The sequence below is a fragment of the Aotus nancymaae genome, unplaced genomic scaffold, assembly GCF_030222135.1.
Source record: "Aotus nancymaae isolate 86718 unplaced genomic scaffold, 86718_ANA_hifiasm-v0.15.2.pri h1tg000049l, whole genome shotgun sequence".
NCBI classification, from domain to species: domain Eukaryota; kingdom Metazoa; phylum Chordata; class Mammalia; order Primates; family Aotidae; genus Aotus; species Aotus nancymaae.
In genome coordinates, this window is record NW_026988463.1 from 19666675 (window position 1) to 19692321 (window position 25647).

The 25647-nt window shown below is 43.5% G+C and overlaps 2 protein-coding genes across 8 annotated transcripts in view; one reads left to right on the forward strand and one right to left on the reverse strand.

Annotated features, from left to right (window-relative positions):
* Window positions 1–13: 13 nt before the first annotated feature.
* On the forward strand, window positions 14–25329 carry LYRM1 (LYR motif containing 1). 7 transcript variants are annotated; one of them, XM_064362560.1, is made up of 6 exons: window positions 431–458; window positions 824–999; window positions 1801–1881; window positions 14914–15072; window positions 20355–20447; window positions 24180–25329. In XM_064362560.1, the coding sequence occupies exons 4-6, from the start codon at window positions 14914–14916 to the stop codon at window positions 24294–24296; spliced, it is 369 nt and encodes a 122-aa protein (XP_064218630.1). In that variant the 5' UTR covers window positions 431–458; window positions 824–999; window positions 1801–1881; the 3' UTR covers window positions 24297–25329. The 7 variants fall into 7 exon arrangements, with proteins under 7 accessions (XP_012320120.2, XP_012320119.2, XP_064218630.1 ...); XM_012464698.3 differs by lacking the exon at window positions 1801–1881; XM_064362561.1 differs by lacking the exon at window positions 824–999 and having other exon boundaries at window positions 442–458.
* DNAH3 (dynein axonemal heavy chain 3) overlaps window positions 18712–25647 on the reverse strand; it is a 207638-nt gene continuing 200702 nt past the window's right edge. The window contains 1 exon segment of the mRNA XM_064362754.1: window positions 18712–19371. The gene's annotated coding sequence lies outside the window, so the exon portion shown is untranslated.

The following is a 25647-nucleotide window of genomic DNA, read 5'->3' on the forward strand; positions in this document are numbered from 1 at the left end:
TGCTCCAGGAGGGAGAATGGGAGAGGGGCGAAGAGGGAACGAGTGGAAGATTGCGTCAGGACGCACGCAAAGACGTACGAAGCCGTCGCCAAGTAAGGGCAAAGACCTAGCAACCCGGAGGAGGGAGCTGGGCTGGACCATTTTTTTTTTTTTTTTACGGGAATAGAGTGGGGAGGGTGACGAAAGCCTAAAGGAAAAATAGGGAGAGGAGGAGCTCAGCTTATTGTTGGATGCAGCGGGAAATGGGTACAGTCTGAGGTTCGGGGAGGCTCGAGACTCCCCCAGACCTGGAACTGGTGCTCCCACAGAGGTGGGCCCGGTGGTTTGGTCCGGCCTGGCCTACTGGACCCGCCTGTGTTTGATCGGCCGCGGCTCCGCTAGGCTCCTGGCGCCGCCTCCTCCGAGCCCGCCGCGGGCTGCGCGCTTCTGTGGGAGGGGGAAGGCAGGACTGACGCAGAGTGAGTGTAGGGGATGGAGGCACCGACTCCGGGCGCGGGAGACTCGAGGGGGAAGGGGTTGGCTCGCCAGGGCAGGGATGGGTTGGAGGTTGGGGAGCGGCGTTGCCGGGAGACGCGCCTGTGTGACCCCAGCCTCGCGGGGGCGGTTCGGTGTCATCGCCACCGGCCTCGGGACCTTCCTTACAGAAGTGGCTCGCGCGTCCAGGAGGGGAGGCCTGGTGTGGGTACGCTCACGTGCCAGCTTGGGGTCCCCCGGAGGCTGTGAATCTTTTGGACCCCTGAATGTAAATGGGAGGTGGTAGGGGCCGCTCGAGGGCGAGAGGTGTCTAGCCAGGGAAAGTTAACCCAAACCATGTCCTGTACAGGAACGGAGACTCCCTAGGACAGTGAGAGCCAGCTTCATAATTTCCTTGCTCTGTTATTGAAAAGTAACGAGTGCAGGAAAGAGTTAAATCGATAAAGAAGGTATCAGCAAGTGAGAAATGCCCCCCAAAGACCGGATGAGGTGACAGAAGATGGGGGGACGGCCCCTCGAAATCGGGTAAGGCCGTTCAAAGGAGGCCACGGTTTTGCGGGGATCCGAGACAATGGGTTTTCTGGGTGGAGAGAAGAGCCAGTGAGAAGGATTTTTAGGTTGGAAACCTCCAGAAGGCCTTGTAGGAGTCAGGGCCAGGGGCGGAGTGCTCTGCGGTGTAGTTGAAGAAGTAGCAGGACTCTAGCAGCGCCTTTTAGCCCAAGGCAGGGGTTTGGCTGTTGTGTACCTGAAGGGTTTTAAGAAGAGAAGGGACCTGACTTGATTTGCATTTTTAAAAATAGCTCTGCCTTCTGGATAGAGAAGGGTGGAAGTAGTTAGACCTGTTAGGAGACTATTACACTGTAAGACAAAGGAAAGGTGACGATAGTGTTGAAAGGGCCCTTAGTCACAGTAGAAATGGAGAGAATTCCATTCAGCATGTATTTGGGAGGTAGTGCTTGCAGGACTTGCGGGGAATTGGATGTGAAGTGTGGAACCTAGGATAACTCCTTAAGGGAAAACAGTTTAGAAAGGAATATGGAAAGTTCTCTTTTGAACATATTACCTTTGGTAAGTCCATTAACAATTCAAATGAAGTTGTCAAGAAGTTAGATACACAATTGGTGGGGGAATCATAGCTGGAGATAATAAATGGGGAAGGCAGGGAGGACCTGTCAGATCGAGGAAGAAGAGGGTGTAAATGGCTTGCACGGTGGCTCCTGCCTGTAATCCCAGCACTTTGGGAGGCAGAGGGGGGCGGATCACAAGGTCAGGAGTTCAAGACCAGTCTGGCCAACATAGTGAAACCCTGTCTCTGCTAAAAATTAGACGAGTGTGGTGGTGTACATCTGTAATCCCAGCTACTGGAGACCCCGAGGCAGGAGAATCACTTGAACCCGGGAGACGGAGGTAGGTAGCAGTGAGCCGAGATCGCGCCATTGCACTCCAGCCTAGGCGACAGAGCGAGACTCCGTCTCAAAAAAAAAAGAGTGCAAATGAAAGAGGAAGACCCCTAGATCCCTTGGGTTCTTACCATTTAGAGATTACCCAGAGAAGGAGAAGCCAGCAAAGGAGAAGACACAGACAAGACCTCAGAGATAAAAGGAGGAGGCCCCTTAATATCCTGGAAGGACCCATCCCCATAATCAGTGAGTCTCATCCACCCACTTGCCAGCTTCTGCCGGCAGCAAGGAAAAGCTATGTCCTGGCTCAAATCTCTTCCTCCCCGACCTCCCAGCTGTCAGTGCTTTTGGACTTGTGCACAAGTAACTTGTGTCCTATATAGAAAACCTGACTTTTTGGATAAATTGTCTTTTTCTTTGTGTCTTCCTGGCTCCTGGTACAGAGCCTTACCCATATGGTGGTTGTAGCTGGGCAGGAACACTGTTCATAAGTTATCAGCCATGGAATCCAGCAGCTTGTGACAAAAAGAGACTTTTGTCCCTGCCACTGCTGCCAACCCCACCACAATTACAGTCAGTCCCACAATATAGTGGAAAGGGTATCAGAAGAAGAATCAGAAGGCCTGGGTTTCAATCCTGGATCTGCCACTGACCAGCCGAGTGGCCATGTATAAAGCTCTTCTCTGAGCTGATGGTTGGCCTAGATTCGAAGTTGCAAACTGACAAGACAGATATTGCCTGCAAACATATTGTTCAGCCCACACAGTGATTTAAATTCTTTTTTAAATTTACTTGCCAACGCTTAAAAATTGGACATCAAAATCCAGACTTTTGGCTTCATTTGAAAAATCTGACAATCTGACAATACCAGCCTAAAGTTCCTAGAGGTTCCTACACAGCAGCTGTCAGCCAGACCTGAAGAGCTGCTTCCCCTCCTTTGCGGCTCAGGCTCAGAGTTTGCCAAAAAGCCCTCCTCTTCTGCTAACCTCGCTGACCACCATGGGCATTTGATTTTGCAATTCTTGGTCTAGGTCTGTGCTATCCCTATGTAGCCACTAACCACCTGTGATTATTTAAATAAAAATAAAGTTCCTTCGACACACCATATTTCAAGTGCCAGTAGCTACCTGTGACAGATGTGTCCTATTGGACAGAGCAGATAGAACATTTCCTTCACAGAAATCTTGGTTGGCACTGGGCTGGAGGAATTCGAGGGTACTACATAGGCTAGTCATTCTCCGCATATAAAACTCAAGGGACTTAGCATAGTGATGAGCTCTGGTGCCTCTGCTGATGGTAAAGTTGCTCATTCAATAGTTATTTGATGGTGGAGGAAACTGTTCTGAAGGTGTGGATCCCTGCACAGAATGCTGTTATTTATCAGAGTTGGATCAAGGGTCAGGTGCTAGAAAGCCCCAGCTACATCGAACGCGCTATGCAAAGCTCTGGTCAGTTTCCTAATCCAGTTCCTCAGAAAACTATCACAAAGCAGGAATTTAAGTCAGTGTCTTGTATTCTCGGACTTCTCTAGTTGATGTGAAGGGTGAAAGACCCTGGCTGGGAGTTATGAATGAATGAATGGTTGATCTTTAGCGTTTTGTTGTTTTTGGCCTTCTACTTCCAGCCCCTCCCCTACATCTCCTCCACTGTCCCCTACTTCTGGTAACTGGTAACTGCTTTTCACCACCTCTTACTGACCCACACCTTTTCTTTGACTGTTAAAATATGCTGATAAGGAACCATTTCTTTTGAATTGAGGGACCCATAACTTTTCATTTAGAACTGCTGTCCCTGAAGGGAAAAATAGCTATTGGTTGTTATCTTGGTTACAGTAGCCTGATTGGAGTTCCCCTGCACAAGTATAATCTTGTGTGTGCTCCGGTGCTGGTATGATATATTTAGAATGGGTGTGCTTGCCTCCTGTGACCTTGTTTGGGATAGTCATTTTAGAAGTCTTTCAGACATTAATATTTTGTTTTGGCCCTGTGTTCTAAAAATTTCCCATATTACAGGGCCTAAACTAAATTATTTTCCCTTAGGTGATACGAAAATACTGTCTACCCTCTCCTCCCTGCCCCCTGTAGCTGACAGACCATATTATCGTCATTTTTTGTGTAAAAAGATGCTGTTTCATAAAATAGCGGCAGTATGATTAAGAACACCACACAAGCATGTCCTGAAATTTGCAAAACAGTGTGTGGCATTACACTTCCCTTTTTGGATTCTAGTAACCAAAAACTGAATCTGAAACAGGAAATAAGTTCGCGCGTGTGTGTGTGTGTGTGTGTGTGTGTGTGTGTGTGTGTGTGTGTGGTTGATTGATGGGGGGAAGGATATGGGACCAGAAATGTATGGAAAAACGTATGGAGAATCACTTAAAGGTTATTTGATTGGGGTAAGATTGTGAGTGTACACCAAAAAGGAGGGAGTATAACAGATCTAAGAGAAAAGTGCACTGAGGGATAAACAAGAAGTAAGAGATAAAGGAAGAAAAATAGGAAGGGAAGCTTGGTCATGCCTTTGGTGTTGGCACCTGCATTATATTTCCAGTAAGAAGTATGCGCTGTGGTCTGAAGATAAGCGATGCTTCCAACAGGGTTATTTACTCATACCAAAGAACAATAGCCCTTTGCTGTACAGGGATTAATAATGATCAGAGGGAAACAGCTTTAGGAAAATCCATTACTACCACAAAACCATAAATTCACCAACAGGCCACACATTTCTCTCCTCTGCACACAAAGCTTAGCATAGATAAAAGAGGCCTCATTGTTCCTCCTCTGTTTCCTCCTATTTAGGTAACATTTGCCTTTGTTAACTCTCAGTGCTAAGTGATGTACATGGGTTATTTCATAAATAATCCTTACGAAAGGGGTTTTGCTATTACCCTATTTTAGATTCTTAGAAACCAAGTCTCCGGCAGGTTAATAATTTGCCCAATCAAGATTCAAACCCAGTTTTGTCCACCCAGAGCCCAAAATAAAAATTTATTTTGTATTATATCTGCTATTCTTTACAAATGTAGAAAAACCTCTAAAGCCAAGACAGACATTCTCTACTCTGCTATACAGGGCAAGAAAGTCTGGTTGCTTTGACATTATCAAGAGTATTTCAATTCAGTAGAGGTTTTCCAAATGACAGTTTTAAGTCACAGTTTTCTAGATTTAATTTAACCACTTATCATTGAGTATAGTGGACCATATTCCTCAAAAGAATTTTGTTTTTTAAGAAAAAAGTATGAGAACCCCATTTTTCTGTTTGTTTCTAAGCTTCATGGAAATACTATTAAAGCATTTCAGTCCAGTGGACAAATGCTAACTGGCCTTAAAGAGAACTCAAGAGTGAGGGTTGCATCGTAGCTGTTTCTTTTACACTGTTCTAGATGAAACTGATGAGGATTCCTCCCCAAACAAACAACACTGAGTCTTCAGTTCTTTATCCTGACACATACTGGTCTCGGAAAGCATCCTAGTAAGGGTTAATTAATATTTAACCCTTAAATGCTCTGGGATCATCAGTTGGGAAGCTTGTTCCAGCTACCGTTGTATGTATCTCAGGGTGAGAACAGACATTACCAGTGACCATTCTGTGTGTGTAGATTTGTTCTTTTTTTTTTTTTTTTTTTTTTTTTTTGAGATGGAGTCTTGCTCTCTTGCCAGGCTGGAGTGCAGTTGGTGTGATCTCTGCTCATTGTAACCTCCATCTCCCGGATTCAAGCAATTCCGTTGCCTCAGCCTCCTGAGTAGCTAGGACTACAGGCACGCACCACCATGCCTAGCTAAATTTTTTTTATTTTAGTGGAGATGGGATTTCACCATGGCCAGGATAGTCTTGATCTCCTGACCTCGTGATCTGCCTGTCTCAGCTTCCCAAGGTGTGGGGATTACAGGCGTGAGCCACCGCACCCAGCCAGATTTATTCTTCTAATAAATATTTGTCATGTTCCAACTATGTCCTAGCCTAGGCATGTAATGAACGAGACAGTCCCAAATCTCTCCCCGTTCCCCCCACCCCCTACTCCCTGCAGCACACACACAGTGGAAAAAGAAAGGTAAGTCATGCAAAGTTTTGATAGAATAGGATGAACATTATGACAGGGGTAAGCTAGAGGTGCCAGGAGTGCACATAGTAGGGACAGTGACCCAGCCCCAGTGTGAAAAGGACACCCATCCAGAAGTGATGGAAGTCAAAAGATGAGAAGCAAAGGATATAAGATATCCTTTGCCTATACAAGATAGGCAAAGGATATTTCAGTTGCATGAACTAGAGAGGATTCCTATGGCAAAAAGAATTGCACACAATTAGCAAAGAAGACCACAATTTCATTTGGGTGGAGTTCATGATTCCCCCTCCCTGCTAAAAAGTCATAAAGTACTTGGGAGAGAAATTTGACTATACCACGGTCATTAGTTCTGATGACAGAAAAAATTCCACCTAGGGGCAGGTCTTTCCTGAAATAAATGGAAAGGGGTGTTTCCCTCCATTTCCTGGGGCTTGAAAATCAGGGTGAATTCCTCTTGCCTTTGTCCCTTATTTGTACTGCAACACATTTTCTTTAGAAGGCAAAGCCTCATGAGAGTCCAGCATTTGGAATTTGGACATTCCTGAGACCAGAGTCATACTTCTATAAATTTCATCTGGGGAAAGGGAAGTTCATCTCTGCTCTTAAACTCCTAAGTGTTCATGCTACTACAATGGTCTTTCCAAAGGCAGGGGTAGCTGTTCCAGAGGTGGGAAAAAGGGCACAGTGGATGAGGCCCCTCACACTAGCAGATCTTTCCATAGTCCTGTAGATGCAGATCTAGACAGACCAAGTATCTAGGTATGCCTTATAGAGTAAGTTCTCAGACCCTCCCCAGACCCTCTCACTACACTTTGGACAGTGAGAGGCAGAGTGGCTGAGGTGAGTGTTTGATTCTGGTTTTGGTTTTTTAGATTGATCACTGCCCATTATGAGTCCTCATTACTGACTCCAAAATAAAAACAGAAAAACTTGTGGTCAGGAAAATAATCATCCAGCTTTTTTGGCTCTTGACCCCGACTCCTGTCAACTAATTGGGGGCATTAGGCAAGATCTTGTTTTGCCATCTGTACGCCATCAGTGGTGGAATTACAAGTAGTTATGATATACAGTAGTTTGATATCCAGTATATTTAAAAAGATATAAATCAGACCATGTTACTCCAACTTGTGTAAAATCTGCTGGTGTCTTTTGCCCTTGAGACCAGAAACCAAGGCCTACCCCAATCTGTGCTGGATTCTGTGGACCTGTGGCCCCATTCCCAAAGGCTCTTGCTGCATTCATGTTCATCTTTTTTATTTTTTGAGACAGTCTGACTCTGTTGCCAAGCTTGAGTGGTGTGATCATAGCTCACTGCAGCCTCAACCTCCTGGGCTCAAGGGATCCTCCCACTTCAGCCTCTCAAAGAGTTGGGCTTATAGGCATGAGCCACTGTGCCTGGCTAATTTGTTTTATTTTTCAATGAAGATGGGGTCTCCCTGTGTTGCCCAGGTTGGTCTCAAGACTCCTGGACTCAAGCAGTCCTCCCACCTCAGCCTCCCAAAGTGCTGGGAATACAGGCATGAGCCACCATGTCCCACCTCATGTTCATCTTTGAAGTTGATTCCCACCTCACAACCTTTGCTCCTGTTGTTCCCTCTTCTTGCACCTACTTCCCCTTACCTGGGTCTATTATTAGGTTCCTTCACACCATCCAGGACTCACCTCAAATGTCACTGACCTCCTAGAAAATAACCCCCACCTCTGCTTATTTGTATCTTATTACTCTTCAGAGCATGTATGACTATCTGAAATGGTTTTTCTTGTACATCGTCTGCCTCTGCCACTAGAATATAAGCTCAAGGAGGGCAGTGACCATGACTGCTTGTTTATCACTGTATCCCCAGAAACTGCAGGTGTCTGGCACATGGTGGACCTTCAATAAATGTTGACTGAATGGATGGATGGATGAATCCTTGGAAAGGAAGAGTAAGGCCTACCAGTTAGTAGCACTGTAGTGAGCCCTGCACTGGTGACTTTTGTGACGTTGGCTCCCATTGGAGTTGGAGGGGACAGGGTTGCCACATGGCATGGAAGAGCAAAGCGGCGCTGCTATGTGCTCAGCCTGCTTTGAGCATGCTTGTGTGTAACATAATTATTTTAAAAGAGCAGTTACAGGATAGGAGCAGGGGCAGATGGTAAATGGGGAACACTGTTGCAATTCACATCAATGTGCAAAAAAATTGCTTCCTTTGCTCTTTGTATAGGAAGGAAATAGAATTATTTAGTTTTCTTTGTCACAACTAGCTAAGCTCCTTAAAGCGATCAGCAGACATTCAACATTTATTGAGATTGAGCAGTCTATTTCGTGATTAAAAGCATGGGCTCTGACTTCAGATCAGCGGAGTTTGAATCCTGGCCCTGCCTATTGTTAGCTGTGTGACCTTGAACAAGTTATTTAATCTCTGCATCAGGTTCCTCCTTTGTAAAACGGGGATAATGTAGTATCTGCATGGGAGTTTATGTATATAGAGTACCTAGCAAATTATCTGGCACACAGTGAATGCAAAGCAAACATACGTTTTTATATTTTTATTACCGTAATGAACAAGACACAATCCCTGCCCTCCAGGAATTCAGACTCGGAAGAAAAAAACAAAGTGAAAGAAATGCAGAACTGTCTGCTGGCCATGATAGAAGCAAGGAAAAGGTTGCTGTGGAAAAGCTTAATAGCAAGTAGGCGTATACTTGATGACGTGGGGTGGCTAGCAGAAAAGAGGCATTGTAAGCAGAGGAAGACTCAGCCAGGACAGACAGAAGTATTACCGGGCAAGGCCTTTTAGAGCAGTAGCTCCCAAACTTCAGAGTCCACATCACAGTTTTTGCTGTTTACCTATATTTTAACCCAGCTTTAAAAGTTTTGTAATTCATTTATTTAAAGGAAGCTCTATGTCACATAAAATCTAAATCATTCAAATTTTGGGTTCAATGGGCTATTCTACTACACAGTCTGTATTGTATATCTAAGATCACCTCCCCAGCCAATCTTTGGGACACCTGCATTAGGGGACACATCTCTCAACTATGACCAGAGGCCAAAACACACTGGCAGCAACATCTGTCAGCCTTATCTTAATGGCACAGGCCTGCACATTGTAGAGGCATGGAAATGATCCTCACCTCCACACATGTATAACCCTGTGTTTATAACAGAAATGGTATGATTTTAAGAAAAGAAACCAGCTTCTAGTCCCGTTTCCTTCCAGGCACACCTCATATCATCTGTCTTTCTTCATTCTCGGATTTGGGGGTTAGGGATATGAAAAGGAGTAAAGAATTGCAAGAAATGTCCATCTCAGAATAAAGATTATAGAAGGTTAGCTTTAAAAAATCTACATGGAGGCCGGGCGTGGTGGCTCACACCTGTAATCCCAACACTTTCCTAATCACTTGAGGTCAGGAGTTCAAGACCAGCCTGGCTGACATGGTGAAACCCTCTCTATAAAAAAAGAAAAAGAAATCTGCATGGATAGACTTCTTGACCAGCTGAGACCCCCTCTAAACTACTGAATATTCCTGATGTTATTGCCCATGGGAAAATCCCAGCAGACCCCATTGTATCAGATCAACCGCTGATATAATGAAAAAGGAAAAGGGCTTTTCCTTAGTCTTGCATTAATTGTGAGAGATAATTGATAGTTTAGAGGAATAAATGTTGGTTTCACGCCATTAAATCCATATTCGGGAATAGGTAGTTTTTCTAAATGAGTTGCTTTCTAGGAACAAAGACAAAAATATAAAGCAAAAGGAAAAGAGCTTTATAAACTTTTAAAAAATATATATGGCTGATTCTGTTTCTGGAATCACAAACTTTCTATAGCACAGGATACTCTCAGTTATTCAGCAAACATTTGTTGAATACTGATTATGCACCTTGCTAGGTGCTGAGAATCCAGCAGTAAATAAGATGAATGTGATCACTGTCCCCGTAAAGGTTAGCGTCTACTGGGGGAAGACATTAACAAGCCATTACTTAAGTGGGGAGTGCTATACAAAGAAGAATATTAGGAGCTATGAGAAGGTTCAACGGAGAGCCCCAACCATGAGTATGGGTGAAGCAGGGGAGAATCTTCTGAGACACCCATATTTTCACTGGGAACTGAAGGATGAATAGTGTTGGTCACGTAAAAGGGAGGGGGTCAGGGGAAAGCCTTCTAGAAAGAGAAAACAGCATTGATATGTGCCCCTAAGACAAGAAAGAACATGGTTCCCATCAAAGACCTGAAACAAATCCAGTAAGAAAAGAACAAAAGAAACATTTTTCTTTTCTTGCTTTTCTCTCAAGACTTGGAAGGAAATGGTAGGCTAAGTTACAGACCCTTCTCAGGAAATCTTTGGAACTCGGTTTTCTGGGTCACCTGATGTTGCAGAGCGAGATATCACCTAAATCCCTTTCAGGATTAGTTTTCAAAACACTTAAACGTCAATTAAAGTGTTTTGAAAATAGCCCTATTAAGTACCAATTGTTAGCACTGCTCATTACCTTGAGGGCATTAACCTAATTGCAGGGCTTGTGTATCAGATTATGGTAAACGATCAGTTAGAGTTTGAAGCTGTGGTTCTTAGAGTCGTGGAAGGAAACCAACTAACATCAGACTTTAGAGAAGGTTGCTTTAGCCAGTTGTGGTAGTGCACACCTAAGGTGGCGCATGCCTGAGGTCCCAGCTATTCTGGAGGCTGAGGTGGAAAGCTCACTCAAGCCTGGGAGGTCGAAGCTGCAGGGACCCATGATCATGCCACTGTACTCCAGCCTGGGTGACAGAGCGAGACCCCACCTCAAAAAAAAAAAGAAAAAAAAAAACAACAACTATAAAAACCTTGCTGCTGTTTGAATATGCCTGACCTTCTTCACTTTACTCAAATGTCTAAGTTCGGTCTGTTAATGACAGGGAAGTGAAGCAATCATTAAGAGATGTTAGTTAAAGACTCGCTGTTCCTCACAGGAACTGACTCACGTATTTTCATATGAAACCATGGAGTTTCAGGGAGAGCCAGAAACTCAGAAACCTGTTTCCTTACCGGGAAAAATGTCATCATCTCATCTGGGTTTTTATTACAATAAGCCACAAAGCATGATGTTCTCTCTTGGTTTTTATGAATTCCTTGTAAGCATTTTTCCTTGCAGCCTCATAGACTCAGAATTGGTATTGGCTATAACTTTGGTCATTTTAACCTTTGAATTAGATGAAGTAGTGTTTGAAGCTTTTCATCAGTTGGCTCATTCTTTACTCAAGAATAAACCTCGGGGCCGGGCGCAGTGGCTCACGCCTGTAATCCCAGCACTTTGGGAGGCCGAGGCGGGTGGATCACGAGGTCAAGAGATCGAGACCATCCTGGTCAACATGGTGAAACCCCGTTTCTACTAAAAATACAAAAAATTAGCTGGGCATGGTGACGCGTGCTTGTAATCCCAGCTACTCAGGAGGCTGAGGCAGGAGAATTGCGTGAACCCAGGAGGCGGAGGTTGTGGTGAGCCGAGATCGCGTCATTGCACTCCAGCCTGGGTAACAAGAGCAAAACTCCGTCTCAAAAAAAAAAAAAAAAAGAATGAACTTCAAGAAAGGTCATCAGGGTCAGGGTAAGTGCTCATATTGGAAAGAGAAGTTCTCTATAAGGTGAATTCCTTGCAAGTACTTAGAATTTCGAGGTAAACATGCCCACTTGCAGCTCCAATCTGCATTCTTTTTTTTTTTTTTTTTGAGACAGAGTCTTGCTCTGTTTCCCAGGCTGGAGTGCAGTGCAGTGGTGCGATCTCGTCTCACTGCAGCCTCCGCCTCCCGAATTCAAGCGATTCTCCTGACTCAGCCTCCCGAGTAGCTGGGATTACAGGTGCCCACCACCACACCCGGCTAATTCTTGTGTTTTTAGTAGAGACAAGGTTTCACCATATTGGCCAGGCTAGTCTTGAACTCCTGACCTCGTGATTCACCCACCTTAGCCTCCCAAAGTGCTGGGATTACCGGTGTGAGCCACTGCGCCCAGCCAATCTGCATTCTTTAGCTGTTCAAAGTCTCTAATTTCAGGGCTACCCTAAAGCATATTATCTCCACACCTTATGCCTTTCCCTCTGTAAGTTGGAAATGGATCATGTTCCCAAGCAGCGGGCAGTGAGCAGCCTACTTCCTGATCCTGATGATCCTGTTAGAGGAAAACCCAGAACTCAGAATGAGGTGTCCAACTGCCTGGCCTTGTTTCTTACTCACCAAATCAGCCCTCCTTGTCTTCCCAGCTTGTCTTCTGGTTCCAGGCAGTACAATATTCATTATTCTAACTCTGACTAATCAGAATCTTCCAGTAGTGGACTTTTTTATTTTCCTAGCTTCCCTGAATTTATTTTGGTTATTTAGTTATTAATATTGTAAACAGTTATTTTTTAAAAGTGGGACTGAGTTTTTTTTTCCATTTTTATAAAGATAGGGTCTCTTTATGTTGCCCAGGCTGGTCTCAAGACTCCTGGCCTCCAGTGAGCCTTCCATCTCAGCCTCCCTGAGTACTGGGATTATAGGGGCCAGCCTGAAGTTTTTAAATAAGTTGTTGGGTTTTTTGTTTGTTTTTGAGATGGGGGTCTCACTCTGTCACCCAGGCTGTAGTGCAGGGGCTCAATCTTGGCCTGTAGTACAATCTCAGCTTACTGCAGCCTCAGCCTCCCAGGCTCATACGATCCTCCCACCTCAGCCTCTGAAGTAGCTGGGACTACAGGCATGTGCTGTCACACCTGGCTAATTTTTTACAAAATGAATGTTTTGTAAAAACCATGTTACCCAGGTGGGTCTCAAACTCCTGAGCTTAAGTGATCTGCCTGCCCCAGCCTCCCAAAGTGCTGGGATTACAGGCATGAGCCACTGCATGTGGCCTTAAATAATTTTTTAAAAAAGGAAACACCTAATATCCATCAGCAAAATAGACAGTACCTTGGGATATCTTCATACAGCAGGCTGAATTGCAGCAGTGAGAATATATGAACTAGAGCCATGTGTAACAATGTAGATGAATCTTATGAATGTTATGGGCAAATAAAGCAAATTGCAGAACTTACCTATAAACTTTTTAAACTTGCAAAGCAGGCAGGGTGTGGTGGCTTACGCCTTTAATCCCAGCACTTTGGGAGGCTGAGGCGGGTGGATCAGCTGAGGTGAGGAGTTTGAGATCAGCGTGACCAACGTGGTGAAACCCCATCTCTACTAAAAATACAAAATTAGCTGGGCGTGGTAGTATGCACCTGTAATCCCAGCTACTCGGGAGGCTGAGTCAGGAGAATTGTTTGAACCCAGGAGGCGGAGGTTGCAGTGAGCCGAGATTGTGCTATAGCACTCCAGCCTGGACAACAAGAGTGAAACTCAGTCTTAAATAATAATAATAATAATAATAATAATAAAATAAATAAATAAATAAATAAATAAATAAAAGAAACTTGCAAAGCAATACTATAAATGTTATGTGTAAAGATATGCACGGTAACAAATTCAGGATAGTAATTCCTTCTAGGAGAGAGGAAGGGGAATATGATTTGGAAGGGGCGCAGTTGGGTTTCTACTGTATACATACTTTATTCTTTAAGGTCTGTTGTAACAATATGTCTATTATATTGGTCTCAATATCTTTGCTTTTTTTTTTCTTTGAGACAATGTCACTTGTCACCCAGGCTGGAGTGAAGTGGTGCGATCTCGGCTCACTAACCTCTACCTCCCAGGTTCAAACAATTCTCCTGCCTCAGCCTCCCAAGTAGCTGGGATTACAGGCACCTGCCACCACGCTCAGCTAACTTTTGTATTTTTAGTAGAGATGGAGTTTCACCATGTTGACCAGGCTAGTCTCAAACTCCTGACCTCAGGTGATCCACCTGACTCGGCTTCCCAAAGTGCTGGGATTACAGGTGTGAGCCAACACCCCCAGCCCAGAAAGATTTTTAATTATACTTACTGGACAAAAGTAGACCAATAATTTTGAAAAATGTTTCCAAAAAGGTTATGACAAACTCAAAGAGAGGTTGCAACCTGACAACCTCTGGGTGGAACTGAGCCTACAGACTCATTTTGTTTGGCCTTTACAGTCCTCACACTTTATTTTGTTTTTTTCTTTTTGGAGATGAAGTCTCACTCTGTCACCCAGGCTGGAGTGCAATGGCATGATCTTGCCTGACTGCAACCTCTGCCTCCAAGGTTCAAGCAATCTCCTACCTCAGCCTCCCAAGTAGCTGGGACTATAGGCACACCCTGCCACACCTGGCTAACTTTTTTTTGTATTTTAGTAGAGACAGGGTTTCAACACGTTGCCCAGGCTGGTCTCGAACTCCTGAGGTCACATAATTCTCCCGCCTCAGCCTCCCAAAGTGCTAGGATTACAGGCGTGAGCCACCACACCCAGCCTCACATTTTCAAAAATAATGACTTAGTGTGTCTTTTTGAGATGTCATATTTTAAAACTCTGGATTGTCACCTGTTTTTAAGCTATCAGGAAATCTGGCATTCCTAGGCACTTCTTTCTACATGGCAGCTGCTGGCTGGAGCTCAATAGCAACTATTCCTTTTCAAGGGGGCATGTCCAGTCCAGGTGGCCACTGTCCCCATCCAAGCAGGTCCTTTCATTTATATTACCTGCCAGGCTGCAGAGGTACTTGAATTTGTAACCAATGGATTAAATTCCATTATCCAAAATATGCCTTCTCCTAGGCATTCGGGTGAGTAGTATAATTTTACTGGACTGGTTTAAAGAATAATAAGTATGATTTTTGGTTTTGCCATGGCACACAGTGTGGTTGAGCAACCTTCAACCTGTGGATGAATTACCAAGCCAGTTGAGAGATACTGTGTTTCTATTACATGGTTGCAGCAGTGCTACCCAACAGATCTGTTGAGAAAGACCAATTATTGCTAGACTAATTAAAGGTCTTGTTTAAAAAACTGTACGTCCGCCTGGCTGCCTCCTGTCAAACTGCATTTTTATGCAGATTTTCCCTCTTCTATTTTGGTGGGTCTGAAGATGACAACGGCAACACGACAAGAAGTCCTTGGCCTCTACCGCAGCATTTTCAGGCTTGCAAGGAAATGGCAGGCGACATCAGGGCAGATGGAAGACACCATCAAAGAAAAACAGTACATACTAAATGAAGCCAGAACGCTGTTCCGGAAAAACAAAAATGTAAGTAGACCCCACTGGGAGATTGCACAGAGGAGAGGAGTTCCTTATGATATTTGTTTATTTCTTTTCGGTCCTTAATTGAGAGGGCTGAACCACACAGTCATGGTGGCAGAACGTGGGGCAGGAAGGAGCCAGTGCACAGCTTGGCTAGCTCACCTGACCACCGTGAAGCCTGTGTTTCTCTCTTCACTTCTTCCAGGTCTCAAACCAGCCGGTAAGTGGCTCAATGTGCTCAGAAGACCCTATGAGCCAGGTGACATGTGTCAGGCCAATGAGAGTTTTCAGAGGAGGAGCCAGTCCTGTTACTGTACCCATTGCTGGCAACTCCCATAGGAGGTGTGTGGGGAAGTGGTTTTTTGTTTTTTTTCCAATTCATAAACTATTCAAAGCCTCTAAATATAAAGCCATTTAGAAGGAAGAGAATAGGATTAAGACACAGGGTTCCCTTCATAACAGCTTTGAACTCAAGCCTCTTTGGTTAGCAGAGTGAGGTTGCCCTTTGGGACCACAGAATTGGGTAAAATAGAGTCTCCATTAGCTGGTTTAAGGGAAATGCACACCCAGACAGCAGGGAGCCAGACTGGACCCACCCCCACAAACGCTAAAGCATTAGCTGTTAGGTTCAGGAAAGACCGCCTGGCACTAAGCATGGAAAGAGGCTTTCATGCCTGACTTCTCTTCCACCTCCTCACTGACCTAATGGATTCAGTGCTGTCACTGCTCCCCTCATGAAACCTCCTAACAATCTACCCTCACCACTTTTCCTTCCCTGACCTCTGACTGTCTGTCTTCGGCCCTGTCATCACACGCCCTCCTGCCAGCTGCAGGGGTCCTCTCAAGGTCGACCCTCTGTGCTGAGGCCTGTGCAACATGCAGCCACCTTGTGATTTAAGCTGTCACATCTGAATCCTCAGCCTTGGTCTATGCCTGGCCACCTGAAGGACCTCACCACAGCGTAATGGTCCAAAGCAGAGTCATCTTTCTACAGGAGTGCCTCCCCTTGCCCAATGGCCCATTGGTGTCACAGCTCCTGTCACCACTCTGCCACTCTTTGTTCTCATTCTTCACTCAACAAATATTCGATTGCCCACTATGTGCCAAACACAAGACTAGATGTTGAGGACAAACATAAGCCAAACCAAGGCAGAGCTGTCAGAGGCATTTTGAGTTAAATGGAAAGAAATGTAAAATTACAGTTGAGAAAAGTGCTACAAAGGCTGGGCATGGTGGCTCACACCTGTAATCCTACCACTTTGGGAGGCCAAGGCTGGAAGATCAGTTGAGCCCAGGAGTTTGAGAGCAACCAGGGCAACATAGCAAGTCCCTGTCTCTTAAAAAAAAAAAAAAAGCCAGGCATGGTGGCTCACACCTGAAATCCCAGCACTTTGGGAGGCCCAAGGTCAGGAATTCAAGACCAGCCTGACCAACATGGTAAAACTCTGTCGCTACTAAAAATACAAAAATTAGCCAGGCATGGTGGCATGCACCCATAGTCCCAGCTGCTCAGGAGGCTGAGGCAGAATCACTTGAACCTGGAAGGCAGAGGTTGCAGTGAACCGAGATAACACCACTCCACTCCAGCCTGGGCAACAGCGTGAGACTCCATCTCAAAAAAATAAAAAGTGCTACCAAAGAAACCCTTCTTTTTTTTTTTTTTTTTTTTTTTTTTGAGATGGAGTTTCGCTTGTTACCCAGGCTGGAGTGCAATGGCGCGATCTCGGCTCACCGCAACCTCTGCCTCCTGGGTTCAAGCAATTCTCCTGCCTCAGCCTCCTGAGTAACTGGGATTACAGGCACGCGCCACCATGCCCAGCTAATTTTTTGTATTAGTAGAGACAGGGTTTCACCATGTTGACCAGGATGGTCTCGATCTCTTGACCTCGTGATCCACCCGCCTCGGCCTCGCAAAGTGCTGGGATTACAGGCTTGAGCCACCGTGCCCGGCCAAGAAACCCTTCTAATCGGCAGCAACGTCCCCTTCTCTGAATCCGTGATGACTCTAGGCTTTCAAGGCTGACTTACTTATGAAGTTTCTCTCTATCCTTCTGACCTTCCTCCAAACCTAGCTTCCCCAAACTTTTTCTGCTCTTAGCATAGACCATTCTTGCCAAACCAGAGTATATGTACCCCATGAATTCCTTAAAATGGGAATAAAATACAATTGCTATTTCTATTTATTCTTTCATTTTGTCTTTGCAAAAAGTCCATCTGGTATATAGTTACAGTGGACTTATTTGTACATATATATAATTTATAAACTACTAAATTTATAAATTAATATAAATACATATATGGGGGCTGTGGGCTCAGAAATTTTTTAATGAAAAGAGTAGGGGGTGCCGAGCACACTGGCTCATGTCTGTAATCCCAGCACTTTGGGAGGCCAAGGTGGGTGGATCACTCGCGGTCAGGAGTTCAAGACCAGCTTGGCCAACATGGTGAAACCCCATCTCTACTAAAAATACAAAAATAAGCCAGGTGCAGTGGCACATGCCTGTAGTCTCAACTACTCGGGAGACTTAGGCAGGAGAATTGTTTGAAGCCAGGAGGCAGAGGTTGCAGTGAGCTGAGATCACGCCACTACACTCCAGCCTGGGTGACAGAACGAGACCCCATCTCAAAGCAAAAAAAGAGTAGGTGATCAGCCAGGCATAGTGGCTCACACTTATAATCCCTGTGCTTTGGGAAGACAAGGTAGGTGGATCACTTGAGGTCAGGAATTCAAGACCAGCCTAGCCAACATGGTGAAATCCCATTTCTACTAAAAATACAAAAATTAGCTGGGCATGGTGGCGCATGCCTGTAGTTCCAGCTACTTGGGAGGCTGAGGCACGAGAATTACTTGAACCCAGGAGGCAGAAGTTACAGTGAGCCAAGATCGCGCCACTGCACTCCAGCCTGGGCAACAAAGCAAGACTGTCTCAAAAAAAAAAAAAAAAAAAAGAGTAGGTGATCAAAAGGTTTGGAGATCCCTAAGTAACTGTTTATATTCTCCCTTTTTCTTTAATTTATGTTGCCGTGGTTTTCCCAACCAGATTATCAGTTTTTTGAACATATAAACAAGGTCTTATACTTTTCTAGTATATCCCAAAGGACCTCATTGTGATGTCACTAAATGAATGAGCAGCTGTAAATACTTTGATTCAACTGACCTCCTCTAGGAAATCTTCAGTTTCTTTGCTTCCCCCTCAATCCGACGATGGCCACCTGTTCTGAATTCCTATAGCTGTCTGTAGCAGTCACTGCATCCATTGATTATATACCACTGTGCCTTCTCTGTAACTTGAGGTATCAGAGTTGTTCTGCCTAGATAATAACTTGGATAGTTGAAGGCACTGTCCAGCCTGTGGTGTTGGGGATATCATAGTACGTGCCCAGTAAACCTTTGCATGCTCACTCATCTGGAAACTACTCAGACTTTGGGTTTTCAGTTATTGTGATAACCCTTCCTTTGCCTTGGCTTGGATTGGCTCGGCTCGAGGGGTGAGCCAGAGGGAAGTGTACGTGCCGCAGATGGTACATGAGATTATTTGGGAGTAGGCAGAAGAGGTACATGGCTTTTTAATTTTAAGATATGTACTTGCTTTAGCATGTGTTAGAAAGGAAAGAGAATATTAGACCACACTTTCACAAATACTATTGCTTAAGAGAGAGTTCATTTAATGAAAAATTTTAACATTAGTGTATGTAGTATGTGGATATGGCAGAATCATGCAGCCAGCCCGTGAATGACTGAATTTGGAGTATGCTAGCCCTGACTTGTTCAAATAGACAGCTGAAGCCCCAGAAGCCCCAACCCCCTTAAACAATATCTTTGTCAAAGGCTTTTTCTTTCTTCCTCATGCAGACATAAGTAGTTTCTTGTAATTTTGATTGCTCTGAGAGTTTAATAATCCAAAAGTATCCTGTGAACTGCTCTGAATCTCAGTGGACAAATGAGAATGTGGAAATCTTTTCCAACACAGACAGCAAATCAATGGCTTCTGAGAAGCATAGAGGTCAGAAAGTTGGGCCTCTGCCGCAAGGGACTCAGCTGTGGTTCTCTGCATTGCTGTTCCTGGAACTCTTCTTCTCTGCTCCAAGAGGTGCCATAGGACAGGAATGCCCTTGAAATTTCCAAGCCACATGGACCCAGACTTTGCTGTGGGTGTTATCTGGTGCTGATGCAATCCTAGCTCTCCTTTGAGGTCCACTTGCAAACTCCCAGCACAGCCACGTCTTGATTCATTTCCTTCCTCAGAATGAAAGAGTTTCTCCCCTCTTCCTACTTGGCTGTTTTTCAGAATGAATTTTTTATTCCTTTAATTGAAAGTAGATTATACCATGACTTGACTATTTTGGAATTTCAAAAGCCCCTTGTTCCCCTTACTAATGAGCAAGGCAGTTGACAGTTTAAGAGGGGTAGATCATTCTCTAGTGTCTTACTCCAGGGGTTTCAGGACAGCACTTGCAGAAACCATTGGGTAACTTTAAAGTTTAATCAACATAAAGAGAGTATGAAAAAGCACTCAGTCAGTGTTGGTGGGAATATAATTTATAGATTGTTGGTAGAAATGCAAATTGGTGCAAACTCTAGAGAATAATTTGGGAATATCTATGAGACTTAAAAATGCATGAACCTATGCCCTTTTTCCTAGCAGTTCTCTCTAGGAATTCATCTTTTAGATACATATGCATGGGAGCAAAATAATTTTAGAGGGATCCATAGCAGAATCACTTATAATAGCAAAAAGTTAGAAATCAGTATCCATGGGTAGGAGATTGGTTAAATTATAATAAAGCCTTCTGTTGGAATTTTGTGTAGCAGTTAAAAAGAACGGGGCAGCTCTATAGATGGAAATAGAGGGAACTTCAAGTTATGTTAATGAAAAAGAAAAGGTTCAGAACAAAGGGAGCTATTGTTTGCATGAGAAAAATAATAAGCTTCTATATACATGTGCACTTTCATATATACATAGAATACCCCTACAAGAACACATGAGAAGCTGCTGATTGTTATCCTGAGATGAGGAACTGGAAGAGAAGAGTAAGAGGGAAGCATAGCTTTTATGTTATATCCTTTTTATTATTTGAGTTATCTTTACCATGTGTATGTATTACCTACTTTAATGATTCAAAAAGTTTATGGTAAGTTTTAATATTAAATTGCTTTTGATTTTCCAAATTAGCAACATTTAATTTACTGGCTAGTGAACTGAAAAAGTTTGAGAAAATGTATACCTATACTCTATGTACTGTTAGAAATATGCTAACAGCCTCATTTCTTTTTCCCTTTTAAATAGCTGACGGACACAGACCTAATTAAACAGTGTATAGATGAATGCACAGCCAGGATTGAAATTGGACTGCATTACAAGATTCCTTATCCAAGGCCAGTAAGTATGACTCTGATTAACAGGTGGTGGGTACTTACCCTCATCAACACAGTTATTTCCAAGAATGTATAACAAGAGGGCAAGTGCTTGCTGAGAAGCCCAGAGCTGCTGTGGGAAGCATGTTGGAAATAATCTATCCTCACATGCTGCCAGCCATCACAGCAAAGTAAAATGTCAATGAATGCATGACGTCTCCTACTTACACAGCCTTCCACATATGGAAGGGAAAACCAGCTCATACTATAGAGCTTTTCTCATTTCATTTTCATCTTTTTTATGGAAATGTGGTTTTTTAATTATAAAAGGCAAGTTTTTTGTTACTAAAAGAATAAAGTTCATTGCTTAAACTCATTACTTAAAAAAATAAATAAAGTTCAAATGTGAAAGGAATGCATTAAATAGAAAGTAAATATGGTCAAAAATTCTCACCTAGGCTAGGCACTGTAGCATATGCTTGTAATCCTAGCACTTCGGGAGGCCAAGGCAGGAGGATCACTTGAGCCCATGAGTTTGAGACCAGCCTGGGCAACATAGTGAGACCGCATTGCTACACAAAATTTAAAAATTAGCTGGGCATAGGGACACACTCCTGTAGTCCCAGCTACTTGAGGGACTGAGGTGGGAGAATTGCTTCAGCCCAGGGGGTTGAGGCTGCAGTGGCCCATGATTGCACCCAGCCTGGGTGACAGAGCAAGACCCTGTCTCAAAAAAATAAATAAATAAATAAAAACAAATTTATATAAATTTTAAAAAATAAAATAAATTTATATAAATTAATACATTCAGAATGTCAAGAAACTAATTTTCAAATTTATATGAATTTAGAATAACAAATATATATAAATTTATGTTTTTCTTTCTCAAATTCTTTCATACCATAAATTTAAAACAACAAAATAAATTTTAAAATTTAAAATTTAATTTATTTGTTTCTGGAGACTGAATGTCTCTCTCTATCACCCAGGCTGGGTGCCGTGGTGCAGTCATGGCTCACTGCAGCCTTGAATTCCCAAGCCAAAGCAATTCTCCCACCTCAATTCCCCAAGTACCTGGGACTACAAGCATGTACCACCACACCCAGGTAATGTTTTCATTTTTTGTAGAGATGGGATCTCACTGTGTTGCCCAAACTGGTGTTGAACTCCTGGGCTCAAGCAGTTCTTCCACCTCAGCCTCCCAAAGCTCTGAGATTACAGGCATAATCACCGTGCCTGGCCAAAATTCTTTTTTGTTTGTTTGGTTGTTTGGAGACAAAGTCTTACTCTGTCACCCAGGCTGGAGTGCAGCACGATCTCTGCTCACTGCAACCTCCACCTTCTGGGTTCAAGTGATTCTCATGCCTCAACCTCCTGAATAGGAGTGCTATTCTACAGTTGTGCTCCACTGTACCCAGCTAATTTTTTGTATTTTAATAGAGATGGGGTTTCACCATGTTGCTCAGGCTAGTCTTCAACTTCTGAGATTAGGCAATCTGCCCACCTTGACCTCCAAAAGTGCTAGGATTAAAGGTGTGAGCTACTGCACCCAGCCCAAAATTCTTAAAAAATTCTCATTGTATAGAAGGTGACCACTTTAACTGTTAAATGGAAAATTGCCAATGTTCAGCCCTTTTACCTACAAAAACAGTGATTTTATATTGTAGTGGCTCAACCTAATTAGTTTGGTAGTACACCCTTTCAGTCTTTTTTTCTATACTCATGTACCTACATATTTTCTTTACATATGTAGGATTCTGGGTATAATATTTTACTGTCTACTTACTTTACATCATCTCTTCTACACATCTTTGTATGTGGCTCTCTCTCGATCTTTTTTCTTTTCTTTTTTTTTTTTTTTGAGACAGTTTCACTCTGTCGCCCAGTGTAGAGTGCAGTGGCACAATCTTGGCTCACTGCAACCTCCACTTCCTGGATTCAAGGGATTCACCTGCCTCAGCCTCCTGAGTGGCTGGGATTACAGATCACAAGTGCACCACCACATCCAGTTAATTTTTGTATTTTTAGCGGTGACAGGGTTTCACTATGTGGGCCAGGCTGGTCTCAAACTCCTGGCCTCAAGTGATCTGCCTGCCTTGGCCTCCCAAAGTGCTGGGATTACTGGTGTGATCTACCATGCCCAGCCCAGTCTTTTTTAAATGACTGGATTATTAGGCTGTTGTAAGAATGTACCATTGTGTTAGTTCGGGTTCTTCGAAGAAACAGAACCCGTAGAATGGAGACATGTAGATATAGAAATATCTAGATATATATGTGAAGAAATTATGAGGAATTGCCTCTTTATATATCTAGACAGAGATATATGTAGATGTGCCTGAAAGGAGATTTATTATAATGAATTGGTGCATGTGATTATAGAGGCTGAGAAGTCCTAGGATTTGCCATCTGCAAGCTGGAGACCCAGAAGAAAGCTGATGGTGTTACTCAGTTTGAGTCCACAGGCCAGGAGCCACTTCCCCTTCTTCTGCCTCTTTGTTCTATTCAGGCCCTCCATGGATTGGATGATGCCCATTCACATTGGGGAGGGCCGTCTGCTTTACTGAGTCTGCTGATTAAATGCTAATCTCATCCAGAAACACCCTCACAGACACACCCAGAAATGACGTTTAATCTGGGCAACCCATCACCCATCAAACTGACACATAAAATCAAGCATCCTAGGCCAGGCACAGTGGCTCATGCCTGTAATCCCAGCACTATGGGAAGCTGAGGTGGGTGGATCACTTGAGGTCAAGAGTTGAAGGCCAGCCTGGATAACATGGCAAAACCCTGTATCTACTAAAAATACAAAATTTGGCCAGGCACGGTGGCTTATGCCTGTAATCCGAGCACTTTGGGAGGCCAAGGTGGGCAGATCACCTGAGGTCGGGAGTTTGAAACCAGCCTGACCAACATGGAGAAACCCTGTCTCTACTAAAAATACAAAATTAACCGGGCATGGTGGCACATGCCTGTAATCCCAGCTACTCGGGAGGCTGAGGCAGGAGAATCGCTTGAACCCGAGAGGCGGAGGTTGCAGTGAGCTGACATCGTGCCACTGCACTCCAGCCTGGGCAACAAGAACAAAACTCTGTCTCAAAAAAAAAAAAAAAAAAATACAAAATACAAAAATTAGCCAGGTGTGGTGATGGGCACCTGTAATCCCAGCTACTCGGAAGGCTAAGGCACAAGAATCACTTAAATCTGTGATTCTGAGGTCACGCCACTGCACTCCAGCCTGGGTGACAGAGTGAAACTGTGTCTTAAAAAAAAAAAAAAAAGAAAAATTAACCATCCCAGCCATAATTTAACCAGCCCCTCTATTGGTAGGCATTTAGTCTCATCCCAGTTTTCCACTATGCACAGAACATCTCTGTATACACAAAGTTTTCTCCCCTTCTTTGGATTCTCAACTTGTTAGGTGATCCATGCTCATTTTTTCTCCTCTATGTGGGCAATATAGCAAAGAGCACAAGCTCTGGAATCTGACAGATCTGGGTTCAAATTCTGGCTTCCCTTCTTAATATATAACCTTAAGCAAGTTGTTTAACTTCTCTGAGGTTTCATTTCCTTATCTGTAAGTATTAGAATAATAATCCCTTATGAGGTTATTACGAATTAACATGTGTAAAGATTAATGAATCAATGTAGATATAGCACTTTGCAGAGGGTATAGTACTTTCTGAGTAGATCTCAGTGAATAGGAGCTGCTGCAATGATTATGAGTATGATTCTTTATATTATTGTTATTATTCAGATTCATCTGCCTCCAATGGGCCTCACCCCACTCCGAGGCCGGGGACTTCGAAGCCAAGAGAAACTGAGGAAACTCTCCAAACCAGTATATCTCAGATCTCACGATGAAGTTTCCTAATCTAGAAGAAAGTTTATTTCTGCGAATGATGAGCCAACTAGTTCTTGAATGTAAACCAGACGGGAAAATACTTTTTTTTTTTTTTAAATAGAAAGACGGGGTTTCACCATCTTGTTCAGGCTGGTCTTGAACTCCTGACCTCAGGTGATCCACCCGCCTTGGCCTCCAAAGTGCTTGGATTACAGACGTGAGCCACCGTGCCCGGCCCAAAATACTTCTTGATTAGGGGCAAAAATTCAAATGTCTTCTTAAAACCTCCACAATTGATTCTCACCTCATCATGTGCACTTAGGATATCCCTAGAATTTCTCAGCATCTTTCTTCCTGAGTGGCTGGCATTATCCCTAGAGGTCATGGACCTTACATCCTCACTACAATCACCTTTGGAAACAAGACTAAGGCCTGTGGGAAGAAGGCAGAAGGGTGCAAGAGCTTTTCATGGGAATGCCGTTCACCACACATGCGAGCTAATGCAAAGAAATTTTCCAGTCACTGGAAGTTACTGTGGGCTACTAAAAAACTATGTACCACTCTCAGAATATTCTTAGGCTTTTTTTTCAAGTTACAGATTTATTTAAAAGTGAGGTTTTTCGTGTGTGTTTTTTGTTGTCTATTTTAACCCTTCCAATTTCTAGATAAACTCGTCATAAAAAGTAAATCATTGGATTGACGATGGTTTTTCAAGGAAATTTTATGAGATTTCTGCCTTAACTAAATGCACATTTTCCTTATCTTAAAGCCTGTCATCACTTAGGATGCACTTATAGGATCTGAAAAATCTCACTTTAAACTCATATTGCATTCATTACAAGTATTTTACATTAACATAATTGAAAAGTACAACATCCAAGCCAGCTTTCAAATTATGTCTAAACAGAAATGGGACAAATAGACTGGAAAATATAAGGGATTTATTACAGCCCTTCGAGTGTAGAGTCAGGTGAGGGTCACATGGTGAGTCATTTGTACATCAGTGTCATTTCTTAATCTTCAAAGAAGATGGGCATCACCAATAAACACAAAGCATTATCAATTTTTGTCTCTCTATTTTTTTTCCAAAATGGATTCCTGAGTCTCAGAAGCAACAGTTGGAACCTACTCCTATGAGGAGGAGCACGTTTTCACACTTAAGGTAACTATCATGGGGTTTGGCAGTGACATAGAGAACAAATGATGCTGTATCAGTGGGGTAATAGTATATGCATATTTAACACAAATGCAGCTAGTACACTTTGTGCTGCTATAATGGACTATCTAACACTAGGTACTTTATAAAAGAACAGAGATTTATTTCTTAACAGTGATGGAGGCCAGGAACTACAAGGTCAAGGGGTCTGCACCTGGTGAGAAC